This window comes from Vidua macroura, assembly GCF_024509145.1.
Source record: "Vidua macroura isolate BioBank_ID:100142 chromosome W unlocalized genomic scaffold, ASM2450914v1 whyW_random_scaffold_67, whole genome shotgun sequence".
NCBI classification, from domain to species: domain Eukaryota; kingdom Metazoa; phylum Chordata; class Aves; order Passeriformes; family Viduidae; genus Vidua; species Vidua macroura.
In genome coordinates, this window is record NW_026530537.1 from 2,225,828 (window position 1) to 2,239,338 (window position 13,511).

Consider the following 13,511-nt stretch of genomic DNA (forward strand, 5'->3'; position numbering starts at 1 on the left):
TTTTTGGCATAGCAAAGCAAGTAACTGAAAGATGTATAACTTGCCAAAGGATAAATAAAAAGGTGATGAGAAAAACAACATTAGAAGGTCGTGAGTTAGCTCTTCAACCATTTCAAAGTATCCAAGTACATTTTACTGAACTTCCTCAAGTACAAAGATGGAAGTATTTATTAGTAATGACAGACCATCTAACTCATTGGGTGGAAGCTGTTCTCACTGTCAAGGCCACAGCCAACGTGGTAAGTAAAACCCTTTTGGAACAGATTATTCCCAGATATGGAATAGTTAATAGGATAGACTCAGAGGAACGCATTTTATGTCAAAAGTGTTACAACAAATAATCCAAGCCTTAGGGAAAAAATGGGAGTTACACACCCCATGGCACCCACAGAGTTTGGGCCGGATAGAGAGGATTAACCAGACTTTAAAGCGAACTTTGACTAAATTAATAGTGGAAACCCAAATGCCATGGGTACAATGCCTACCTTTAGCCTTATTGAGGATCCGAACACAACCCAGGTCTGACCTGGGAGTGTCACCTTATAAGATTATATTTGGGCTACCTTTTATGACCACCCAACATGAAATTGCTACCTATGAAGTAGGGGAAATGAGTGTTAAAGGATATGTGAACACCATTGCAAAAACTCTTGAAAATTTGCGGTTAAATGGGATGATCCCTCAAACCACACCTTTAGACTTTAAAATTCATAATATTCATCCAGGGGAGTGGGTGCTAGTAAAAACCTGGAAAGAACAGTCTTTAACTCCACAATGGGAAGGTCCTTTTCCGGTATTGCTGACTACCAAGGCTGTGATCTGGACCAGGGAACGAGAGTGGATCCACGCCAGCAGAATCAAAGGACCCGTAGAAGAACCCAAGGAGTGGACGATAACATCTAAACTGGGTGATACCAAACTGACTCTTAAACGAGGAATGAGTGGTAATGAACTGGGAAGACCCAAATGATCTAGGAAACGTACAAAGGATCACACCTAATTGGGAAATAAGACCGAGCTTATATCAGTAGTTTCAAGTACCACCTGGACAAGTTCTAAGATACCTCCGATAACCTCCTTGGGGAAGAATACTGCCACTTCAAACAGGAGGATCAGGACTGTTTCAGATAGAAAACTCTTGTACTTTGGCCTTAGCCTGTGATTTATACAAAGAGGAGGATGAGTTACAACCTCAATCAGTACCATATCATATACCCTGTTTGATTCACCCAAATACCGGACATGCTAGTTGGGGTAAATGTATATGTTTGAATTGTGGGAGAAATTGGTATTGTAGTTCACACAATCAATGCCCTCATTGCAGGAAGTGTCGAGTACCAAATCTATCCTATATCCAGGTAGAACTCAAAACAACTGAAATAATAACTTTGTTTTGTGGATGAGAATTACTAGTGCCTGTTGAGTGGGAAATATCTGAGGAATGGTGGGAAACCATAGTTAAGGAGTGTCGAAAACAATTTGCTTGGAAATTAGCTAAGAGAAAATGACAAGGAAGAAGCGAGCAAGACTGGATTGGACACTGTACTCGCCACCGAGAAGATCAAATACACCTGCTGTGGGTTGCAACCCCATAGGCAGGGGAGGTGGGAGTATAAGCCATACCAGACCTTTGTTATTCCTTTTTCTGTCACTCATTTGTTGTCTTTTCCCTTTCGGGATACCGGCAAGGTCGTGTCACAGGTGTTACCAAAAGCTGTATATGGAAAGACACCGAGGTTCCTTTTTTATTTCTCACACTCGTGTCAACAGTCACTGTTATAACCCATCCAAGTTAGGCAAGTGCATGCACAATGGGAAAAAGTACTGGATTGCGGAGAACTTAGGAATAAGTGGTACCAGGATGGGAAGTCAATGCCCAAAAGGGGAGAGGGATTTGTTTCACATATGCTATTGGGAACAAGGCACAAGATTTGGTAAAAGAGCAACTGATAAACAAAACGGCTAAGCCAGCATAACCACCTAAACCTGTGCCAATCTCACCTGACAATTTGTATACGAAACTTGAACAGCAAGTAGAAAAAGAAATAGATATCTCAAAAATGGGTAAAAATCCGTTTGTGGAATTGGGGGAAAGAATAAGTAGGGAACTTAACATAACCAATTGTTGGGTCTGTGGAGGGGCTTTGATGTCAGAAGAATGGCCATGGAAAGGCAGCAGCTTAGGCCCAGTTGAGCTCCTTAAATGGAACCAAACAAGTACAAGTGGAGAAAACTGACCAGAAGGGTGGATTTTAAGTTCAGTAGTGATAGGGGAAGAATGTTTCTGGCGCAATGGGAAAAAGTTTCTTCAGGAAGTAGGAAAAACTCCTTGTAAAAGAGATAAGGTTAGTAATGGAACTTCTGTATGGTAGATCCCAGAAGAACCAACCATGTACTGGACCCAGGAAAAAATAAAAAAAGGAAATTGTAAGTAATAGTAAATTGTAAATTGTAAGTAATAGTAAGAAATAGTAAAATTAGACTTTTTCAGTGTAATGATGCAGGCAAGAATCCTTACTTCGGCATCCCAGAAATCTCTAAATTTTAGGAGAATATAGATCAAGAGAAAAATGATTATTGGAAAGCTCCAGATGGCTTATTTTGGATATGTGGAAAAAGAGCATACCCAAAACTCCCCTCTCAGTGGAAAGGGAGCTGTACTCTGGGAATCATACAGCCAGGATTTTTTCATTTACCAGGACCTGATGGAGATCAATTAGGGATACCAGTTTATGATATGAGGACCTGAAGAGAAACAAAAGGTATTGGATTGGAGGATTCAAAAAATGGGAAATGGGGAGATGAGGAATGGCCCCCTGAATGCATATTGGAAACGTATGGGCCAGCTACCTGGGCACAAGATGGGAATTGAGGATATCAGACCCCAATTTATATGTTAAATCGTATTATAAGACTCCAAGCTGCTGTAGAGATAATAACGGACAAAACTGGTCAGGCAATGGAATTAATATCAAGGCAACAAACCCAAACAACAGTGGCCATGTATCAGAACAGATTGGCTTTAGACTATTTGTTAGCTGAAGAAGGGGGTGTTTGTGGAAAATTCAATACATCAGACTGCTGTTTAAAAATAATGACAATGGGGATGCTGTTCTGGATATAGTCAATGATATCACAAGAATCGCCCATGTACCAGTTCAAAAATGGGAATCAATGCTAAATACTAGCTGGTGGGATAACGTATTGGGAGTAGAATGGTGGAAGAGGTTAGGCTTCTTCCTTTTATGCGCTGTAGCTGGTCTAATACTTCTTCCTTGTTTGATCTTGTTTCATTCAACTCATCGCTAGTGTAGTCCAAGGCATGCAAGTAGTGACCATGCCCATGGACCAAAAGTTGACCACAACTCAAACAGCACAAAGGATCATGGTGTTAAAGAAACAAAATAATATAGAAGATCCCCTCAAAGAAGTGAGATTGATTAGTGAAAAAAAAAAACCAAATAATGAAAGGATAGAAAATAAGGAATATTGCTCAAGCCAAATGATTTATAAAAAGAAAGAGGAAGGATTGTGAAAAATGAATATTATATGATTGGCTCTTCGCAAATATTAAATTGAATACTCTATGTGTTATGTTGGAAAGTTATTCTGTAGTACTGTATTAATCCTTTTTAAATAGTGTGGTAGATATAGTTTTAGGTTATAACATAATGTTAAAATAGAAACTGTGCGATGTAAGATATTTTTTAACTAGCTCAAGAAAGGGATGAGATAATCAAGAAATTCTTCGCACAGAGATAACAGCAACAAGACAACTAGGAGTTATGGCCTCCTTATCGGAAAAGACAAACATCCTTCCACCTCCTCTCCGTCTTTAAGGAGCCACCAAGATTAAGGGAAAGAAGTTGACGATAACCAGAGAACACTCTTTGTTTGAAAAGAATTTACACATCATGTATGAGATATATGAATATGCAACAGGCTATTGCTTTTAAGGGTTAATCCTTTGTTAGCGAGCCATGCTTTCAAGAGGAAAGCATCCGAATGTTCGTAATTCTTTGCTTTATTGTCCTAATTCTGTCTAAATTATTATTACTCTATTTTTATAACTATTTTATTACTGTTAAATTTTTAAAAATTTAAAACAAGTGATTGGTGTTTTTCACAGTATTGTAAAAAGGGTTAAAAGGGTAGTTATAAGAAATACGGTACTCAACTTACTGTATTACACCTAAGTAAAATGCACCCTCTCAAGCAAAAACGAGCCAGCCTGGAAGGAACTATAAGAGCCAATCAGGGCCTTAACCTTCATGCAAATGAAGGATCCCAACCGAAACCAATCCAAAGGAACAAAAAACATTATAAAAGGGGGCATCCAAGTCAGTGAGAGCATGCCGCTTGACCTTGAACATCAGGAACATCCCTGCTCAAAAGGAAGAAGATCCAGCGCCGGCCCTGCAGCATCCTCGCTTGTTATTGACTGGGAATGCTCATGCTCTACCCGTGGGCCCCCTATGCCTTAGGCCTTATAATAAAAGCTGAAATCACTTTTATTGCCGGGAGTGCATTCCCGTTTCTGACATAGCCTGCACCTCCTGCCTGCCAGGACGCCCCACGTTTCCAGCTACAGTTGCAGAGTTTCTGATACATCTTGTCTACCATTCCGGGATTTTGCTCATCCCTGCCGTTCCAGCTTGCTGTTTCCGAGGTCCCTGCTGCAGCTCCTTTTGCTATGCAGAGGGGCATCGGGATCAGCTGCCCCTGAGAGTTTGTAAAGGAAGCCCCTTTCCCATCCCTTCTGTCGGCTGTGCCCTCCATTGTCCACGTGCAGAGAGATGACCAATATCGCGCCACAGCACCCCCTGCAGCCACGGGGTATCAATGCACCTGCCCTGCCTGGCTGGGAGCCACCAGCATCCCTGCTGGCTGTGACCATCCCTACACCAAAGGGGAAAGTGCTTGACAGCCAAGAGAAGGCTGTTACTGGGTTTCTGGTTCTGTTTGTTGTTGCTGCCATTGTTGTTGTTTGTTTGCCTTGTTATATGTATACACACACTAGTAAAGAACTGTTATTCCTTTTCCCATATCTTTGCCTGAAAGCCCCTTAATTTCAAAATTATTCGGAGGGAAGGGGGTCATATTTTCCATTCCAAGGGAGGTTCCTGCTTTCCTTGGCAGACACTTGTCTTTCAAACCAAGACATATGAAGACCTGTATTTTTAATGTATAATCATAAGCATAACTTATTTGCAACATTTCCGTATCTCAGAAAAACGTAATGTTAAAGTTGGGGAAATATATCATCTCTGATTCATTCAACAGTAGTTTTGTAGAAGTTTTAAGAATCAATTAAAGAATTGTGCAAGAAAAGTGCCAGAAGAATACACATATCCTTTAGTGGCCATTTTCAAGTGCAGCATATAGCATGCCCTTTTAAGGTCAAATTAAGACCACCAAGAAAAATTAGCATTAGTACCATCCCATTATTATTTTGGATATTGTATTCTGTAAATAACTGTGTATTATTTACTTGGCTGGTATCTCAGTGGTTTAACTATAACTAAATGCTTTTGTAGTTTGTTTTGCCTTGAGTAAAGTAGTTAAATATTTCAGTGTAGAGTTCTGAAGAGAGAGCTTTTGAGCATCATCTAATTTTCCTTTACCCTGATGAGATCATCTTAATATATATACACACACACATATGAAAAAGATAAAGACTATTCTGCTCTGAACACTGAAAGTCCTTTTAGGGAGTTGGAGAGGGAAAAAAATGTGGATAGGGACGTCAAACCTTTCAGCATTACCCTTTTATCCTCTTCCTCCTCCTCCTCCTTCCCTCCCCCCACCATCATAAGATGGAGGACATAAGATTTTTATATTCCAGTCATGTCCCGTTAACTGTAACTTGTCTTTTCCTAACACTTTAATCCTTAATCTCCAGGAAGAATTTTTATATTGCACTATGCTTGAAATGCACCATAATAAAATATAAGCTATGGGCAAAGCTTCCCTCCCTAAATTCTATATCAAATAATATTAGCTGTGCTATTACTTTACTAGAAAGAATCATTCTGCTACAAGTTTGACATCTCTATTTGCACACCTGAAATGATTACTTTTTTTCTTAATAACGCAAATGAAAGGATTTTCTAATCAACCTTCAATGTTTCATCCTGCTGCAGTATCCTTTAAGAAAAAAAAAACCCAGTAAGGTCAGTCAGCATATTGGTTGTTTTCACTATTGCTTTGTATTTGGTTGCACTGGGTCTGGCTGGGATAGAGTTAACTTGCCTCATAATAGCCCATATAGTGGGGTGTCCACTACACATACTGAGGCCCGGCTTTTCAGGAAGTGGCTGGACATTTGCCTGCTGATGGGAAGTAGTGAATTAATTCTTATTTTTGCTTTGCTTCCGCATACAGTTTTTGTTTTTTCTTATTAAAACTGCCTTTATCTTGACCCACAAGCTTGTCCATTTTATTTTCTCTCCCTGGCCTGTTGATGCAGAAGAATGAGAGAACAACTGCATGGGGGGCTGGCAGGCAACCAAGGTCAAACCACCACATTGGTTTTGTTTTAAATAAATTTTAGAAATATTCCATGGATATAAAATAGCAAGAAATGGTAGGGAGGCAGTGTCAAACTAGTGTTCTTCAGGCCTTTTACTACCAGCCTTCATTTTTTCCTGTATTATCAAAGATTACTTCCTAGTTATTCTTTCAAGTCACTTGACAAGACCTTTAGTGTTTTAATAAATTCTTTTGCTATTTTAGTGGTCATATTTGAACATTTCTTCCAACTCAAGGGAATATCAGTATCATCCTTATCACTTCTTCTATAAGAGTTTTTCATCTGAACCTTAAATTGACTTCTAAAAGTTTCCATACATATGCATCTTCTTCAGCATTCTAATAATACCGACAGTAAAGCCCTGCACTATTTGCGGAAACTGATCTGTAAAAGCATTTATCATCTGCAGGTTCTGTTAAAGCCAGGCCCTCTAATAAGCAGATGTTTTATTAGCTTTAAAATTAGGTATCAGTCTAATATTCTGCCAACTTTTTTTAACCTTAATGACTTTGGCACCTGGCTTTTACAGTAAAAGGCTCCTCCTACCTCCTTTCTTTCATCTATTTCCAGACTATCTCTGTTCCTTCATATTTAATTTTCCTGCAACTTGTGTTTGAGCTAATTTCCATGTTGGTAACTCTTCTATGTATAAATCTTCCCTTCACAATGTATACATTAGACACCTCAAACGTGTGTGTGTGTGTGTGTGTGTGTGTATGTGGCAATTTATCTTAAGACTTCTGCTATCACTCTTGCTTCACCTTTGCTTTCTGAGTCAAGCAGGATTAGGTATGGGAATGTTTCTTGCTTCATCCACCCATCCATTTGGTTTTTTTCCATCCTGGCTGTTTTGTCTAGAGGTCAGCCTGAGTACATACATCCTATTTGAAGTAGAAAAAAAAGAAGCCAAACAAACTCTTATTTAGTTCAAATGCAATTAAGCCTGCCACATCTGTTTCAGACTGAGCCTGAACAGTTAAGCTGTTATCACTAGGTTCTGATGGCCTGCATGGCTCCAGTAAAATCTTGTTTCATTTAGAAGATACCTCAGCCCCTCTGCAGGACTCAAATGACACCAGTTCCCCTCCCTTCTTCTGTGAAGGGATCCAATCCTCCATAAGGAGCCAACATACCTCAGTCAAAAGAAAGAGTAACCAACTGGGCAACAATGAGCTCCTGTTTTGTGAACAACTCTTAACCAGTTTAAAAGCAACCTCTTCAGTTTAATGAGATTATGTCCTCTACTGCATGTCTGAGCACAACTCCTACTACCATTGAAAAGGTTTCCCTCCCCCCACAAGCAGGTATGTATCTTAGCCTTCTCTCACACAAGCTGTGTATTGCATGCAAGTACTTACATCTGTGGAAGCTCAAAGCTGAATGCATATTCATGCCTTCCTGAATGAATGGTGTGAAGGCCTTCTTCAGAATTGTCATCATCTAGGAGGGAAAAACCCAATATGCTATTCCACCTGTGAACATTTTACATAGCACAATATATTATATAGGTTTCTTTTCCAGAATAAGAGTGATTTATACATTCTTTACAATACTAAGAATACAGTGTCTTAGAAACAAGTCTCTCCAGACCATTTGTATTAACTGCTAGATGTATAGCTGCAGACTTTTTACGGTTAGGTGAGATTCCAAGACTCATCTGACATAAAAGCAGAAGTTAACTTGTTTTAATTTATGATTTTGTGAAAAACAGAGTTCACTCCTTAGAATTTTTAAAAGTTTAATAATAATAGGATAAAGAAGGACGATATTTCCAGTGCTGAGGTGCTACTGGCCAACAGCCAAAGAACACCCGCAGACAGTGTTATCTTTATACGGTTACATCTCTGAGGTACATGCATATTCATGTGTTTCATGCATTATTCAAACATTCTTGCGAACTTTCTGATATTTTGGGAACTCCTTTGTTTGACTTCTTTACACTCCGGCTTATCTGCAGGACATCTTGTGTGTCAGGTCAATATATTTTATTTCTTCTTATGTCTCCATCCTGCTGTCTCACATCCTCTGATAAGGATTTAGTATGTCCCCCTTAAATTTAACATGGTATTCTCTAATTGTCCTCCAGTGCTCTGGTTTGTGTCATGGTTATCTTATCACTTGGATGGGTCAGTCAGTGGATGGCCTTACACTGTTCTTCTTAGTTAGACAAAAGCCTTTTCACATCTTATGTTTTGCTAAGGTCTATAGTACAATACGTTCATCACACCACTATTTATATAAGCTATACATAGATATTTTATTCATTACACGACTATTTCTATGAGCAAGACAGGACATACTTAAGCTGATTATGTTATATTAACAAGCAGCTAAAAAGAGTTATAATTTGTACTATATCTAAATACTTATAATCACTAACAACGTGCATAAGCTAATACATAAATGCGAAAGCCAATATTATCTGGGCATTTTTAATAATCTTAAATCCAAGTACTGACATAGCTGTAACTGCTGCCATTTCAAGGTCTGCCTGAAAGATCCATAATGGAAACTGCTTTCCGATATGACTTCTAGTTAAAACTTAAAATGAAATAGAGCTCTCTAATAGTATTAAGTGATCTTAGTATTTTCTGCTACACTGATTACATTTAGTAATTCAGCTTCCTCCTATCGCCTGCCTAGCAAGTGTCCAAAACCTGATTTTTTAAAAAAGTGCACAAGCACCACCTAGAAAGTACCAAACAAATTCAGGGGCACAAGAAGTGGCAAGCTGTCCAATTAATGTTGTTAAGAGTTAATGTATCAAAAACTCAAAGTTTAGCTCGATTTTGCTTGGATAGCAAAGACCCAAACATTTCCTAATTTAAATGAGAAAGCTGACCTTGTTTTATAGTCATGATTTCTTGTATTGCTTTAAATGCCCCAATAAATTTGCGGTTTGTTCCAATATAATTACCATGAACCCAGAAAAAACCCTGCTGATTCCAACAGAATAGAAAGTTATTTAGATAAAATAATTGAGCATCTCATATACAAAAGGGTTGGCATAATAAAGGCACATATAGTGGGATTACACAAAAGACCCTTCCTGTTGTTAATAGTCTGAAGCATCATGAAGGAACACTGCTACATTTTAAGATTTTTTAGTTCCCACTGTTCTACAAAAGTGCTGATGCTGCAATTTCTTTAGTGCACCAGAAATGCTGAAACAAATCTATGCAAAAATATAAAACCCCTAGAACACTATTTACATAAATGCACCTGCAGCATGTAATGTCACAAAATAACAATCTTCAATACACTGAAAGACCAAAGCAATGTGTATAATGTTTTTTTTTGTTTTTTTTTTTTTTTTTTGTTGTTGTTGTTAAAAAAGCGCTTGGAGGGCTTTGTTTGGTTTTAATTAAAAATAATAGTGTTTTCCTTGCACATACGTTTTTTCATCCCTTCTTCACTTCCTGTCAGATCAGCAGTCCCAGTGAGCCTGAACAGCAGCAGCAGAATTATGGTAAGCAAGTACTGAGCTGTCAGTCACAGACTAGGCTGGAGCAGGAGAGGACTGGCCAAAACAGGCACAAGCACATCCCCTGCCAAACACTCATATACATACAGTATACATTACACCCCACTACATTTGCTCAGCAACTCTGCTCACAGTCTGGCCTGACTACAGCAGATGTAAGGAGAGAGGGGGAGGGCATCACCCACGCCTCACCATCCGTTCTCCTCATACCACAGGGCCATGCTGCCGGCTTGCTCCGTGCAGACACCCCAATCCTGCACTTCTCTCAGGAGCATGTGCTGACCATTACTGAAAGGCGGTCACAGATAGTGCTGGCCAGGGGCGTGGGCCAGGAGAGATAACCGAGTGAGCGATTCAAGAGGCTGTGGGGCCGTGTGTTCCAACGGCCGTCCCTGATCACAACTCCTTGCTGGCCCAGTGGATGTGCATGGCAGGAGCTTGAATACTTCTGTCTGTCCCCAGAGGTAGGCATTCCCAAGAAAGGTAATGTGCCCACTGGAGCCACTTCGCTCCGCCCCCCAGCACACACTAGAGAGTAGGCAAAGGAACTTCCCCTACGTCCCAGCCCCCTACAATCAGCGGCTGGCATCACCTTAGCAACAGGTTAACAAACCCCAGCAGGCCAATGACAAGGCGGGGACAGGGAGTGGTCTTCCAGACTATGGTAGGGTACAAGGCGTAGAGTTAAACTCCACTCTGTGCAGCGAGTGTTCATAGTCCTGCCGCTGCAGCCAAGGGAAGGACAGTGGTGTCCCGGGACAACTGCTTAAGATTGTACGTGCTGCACACGCAGCACCAGTCTTGCTTCTGGTGTCGGAACGTGTCAGATCTGTCCCTTCCCTGCCACCTTTTGTTCCCTTTCCAGACAAAACCAAGCACCTACTATCGAGGTCAGCATTTGGATCTACAGGCCACATACAAAGTCATTGCTGCTGCTTAAGCTGACAGAAGCATAGGAACTCGTTATTCGTAAGGATACATCCTGCTATGAGTGACTCCTGCATGCTTGCATGTTTCTGTCATCTGCAAGCCAGAGGTGAATGAATTTTTCGCATGAGAGAATTATTTCTAAGGCAGCAGTATAAAGAACATTTGAACTAGAAAGACATCTCATGAGCAACCCGAGCTTGCTTGCATCACGGTAACATAATTAAAATCGATAGCAACTGCTATTTGTAGAGAATCTCTGCAGTAAATATATTTCAAATTTAAAAACAAAACAAAAACACACACACAGAAAAAAAAAAAACAACACCACCTCCCCACCCCCAACAAAGTCAAAACAACACACCAAAACACCCAACCAAATTATGTACTCAGTTTTAACATTTTCTCGTTCTAGGAACTGAGTCATCACCACCACCTGATGTGTGCAACCAATCTGCGGAAAAAAGGAATAGTCCCTCCCTTCTTCCCAGGACTGGCCCCAAACAGGATTGAACTGCTTCTAACAAAGGGTGGAAACTTCAGAAATAACAAGCTTAGAGTCCCTTGTACTTTGACAACGTAACTATGGAAACAATAGATTAGCAAATTTAAGACCCACAATCCCACTCACAATGTAATATCCCATTTCCATACCCAAAAATAAGGGAATTTGCAGAGCACTTTCCATTTCTATAGGGGCTTAGCAGACCAGGTTTTCATTGAATCCAGGTTCCAGAACTCCTCAACTCAGAAGCAATGCTCCATTCATACAACCATGACCTCTTATTTGGCCTTTTTACATCTGGGTCCCCCATAGAGGAGTTGAATAAAAGAAATTAAAGTAATTTACAAGTATACTAGTTTAGAACAAAGGAAGAAATGGAAAATTACGGGTGCGGTGGTGATAGCACATCAAAGTAATCCACAGGAAATCTTTTATCTGCCAACAATGAATCAACCTTAAAAATAATTCTGCAAGTCAGACCTGTATCTGTTATGTGTCAAAACGTCTAATGGTACATCTTAATTACACTTATGATTCGATAGGATGCTACCAAAAAAATAATTTACTACATATCTGGTTTTGATTTAACAGCTATTTTCCCCATAGAGAAACAAGTCACGCTAATATCGCTAAGAAAAAAAAAAAAAAAAGGCACTGTATATTACAAAACACATATTAAAAACCAATGCAAATCCTTATGAAAACACTGGTAAAAGGCAGGTCTTTTTAAAAAGTCCTGTTTTCAGGTACTTTGGAAATGCACCTCAACATGCTTTTAAGTAAACGTTCAAATAATCAAAAATACAACCTAAGAATGTAACCAGCATTTCCTCATCTTTAAAAATAGTGAACGCTCTGAGATTACATATTAAGGAGGGATAAACCAAGCAAAGATGCATCTTTTTCTAGAAATATGTCTGCATGTAGTGAATGAATAAGCGAAAAGCTTACCTCTTGCATGCCCGACTAGAACGTCCTTATAGTTAAAATACTCTACTTCTTCGGTGTAATTTTGTGTATAGGCAGTGTTGGATCCAGCATTTCTAGATTCGCTCCAACGTACTTTTGCATGTCCTCTTGCATGAATTTTAAGAGCTTTCACTCTAATTTCCCCGGTAACTTCTAAACTGATCCTTCCTGAGACTGTGTCCCCGCTAGAATACACGGGGATATTGCTGTTACTGAGACAGTCAAAGCTTATTGTCAAACTCTTCACCTTCCCCAGCACCATGATTTTTAACGAAGTGTATAAAAATATACTGCAAGGAAAACAAAAAAATGTCAAGGTCTCATACAAAACGCGACCTTCACTTCACACTGAACAACGCCTCTGCTGCGTAGAGCCTGCCAACAAGATCAACGTGTCCCCTACGAACGCTTCATTGGAATTACTGAGAAGACAACGGCAGCCGCCCAACACTGCGATATCCGTACAAAGGCAGCAGGTCCGCACGCTGCCAGCTCACTTTAAGAACAGCTTTGTGAAAAACAACCACCCCCGCGCATGCGCGAAGCGAGTCGTGGCGGCAGTTTCCTCCACTGCTTGCGTGTCTTTCCTGCCGTGTTCATTTTTCTTGTGTTATTGCTTCCGTCTCATGCAGAGAGTCAGAGCACTCCCTGGTGGAGTCAGGGCTCTGCTGCAAGTTCGCAGTACGGTATTGAAATACGTACTGAAGAAATGAGAGAAAAACGTCTGCGGGGGGGGGGGGGGGGGGGGGGGGGGGGGGGCGCGAAGGCTCCTTGTCCGTAGGCTCGGCTCATCTCATCTCATCTCATCTCATCTCATCATCTCATCTCCTTCTCATCTCATCTCATCTCATCTCATCTCATCTCATCTCATCATCTCATCTCATTCTCATCTCATCTCATCATCTCATCTCAATCTCATCCTCCTGGCACGGCATGGGGATCCTAGCTGGCTGGTTGGGAGGTGTCTCGGAAGAAGCTGGCAGCTGAAATCGGGCAGCAGTCGGTGGGCACCAAGCCCCGGATTCTGGAAGCAGACGGCACGGGTTCTCCCCCTCAGCCGGCAGTTGCCTGGCTAACAGTGAAGATCGCAACGA

The 13,511-nt window shown here is 40.5% G+C and overlaps 1 protein-coding gene across 1 annotated transcript in view; it reads right to left on the bottom strand.

Moving 5' to 3' along the window:
• The window catches only part of LOC128822756 (arrestin domain-containing protein 3-like), a 37,895-nt gene extending 25,011 nt beyond the window's left edge, over window positions 1–12,884 (bottom strand). Inside the window, exons 1-2 of the mRNA XM_054004565.1 lie at window positions 12,400–12,884; window positions 7,891–7,972 (exon numbers count right to left, since the gene is read on the bottom strand). Coding sequence (XP_053860540.1) covers window positions 7,891–7,972; window positions 12,400–12,679 — 362 coding nt within the window. The 5' untranslated portion in view covers window positions 12,680–12,884. The remainder of the gene's footprint in view (window positions 1–7,890; window positions 7,973–12,399) is intronic.
• Between the last annotated feature and the right edge of the window lie 627 nt (window positions 12,885–13,511).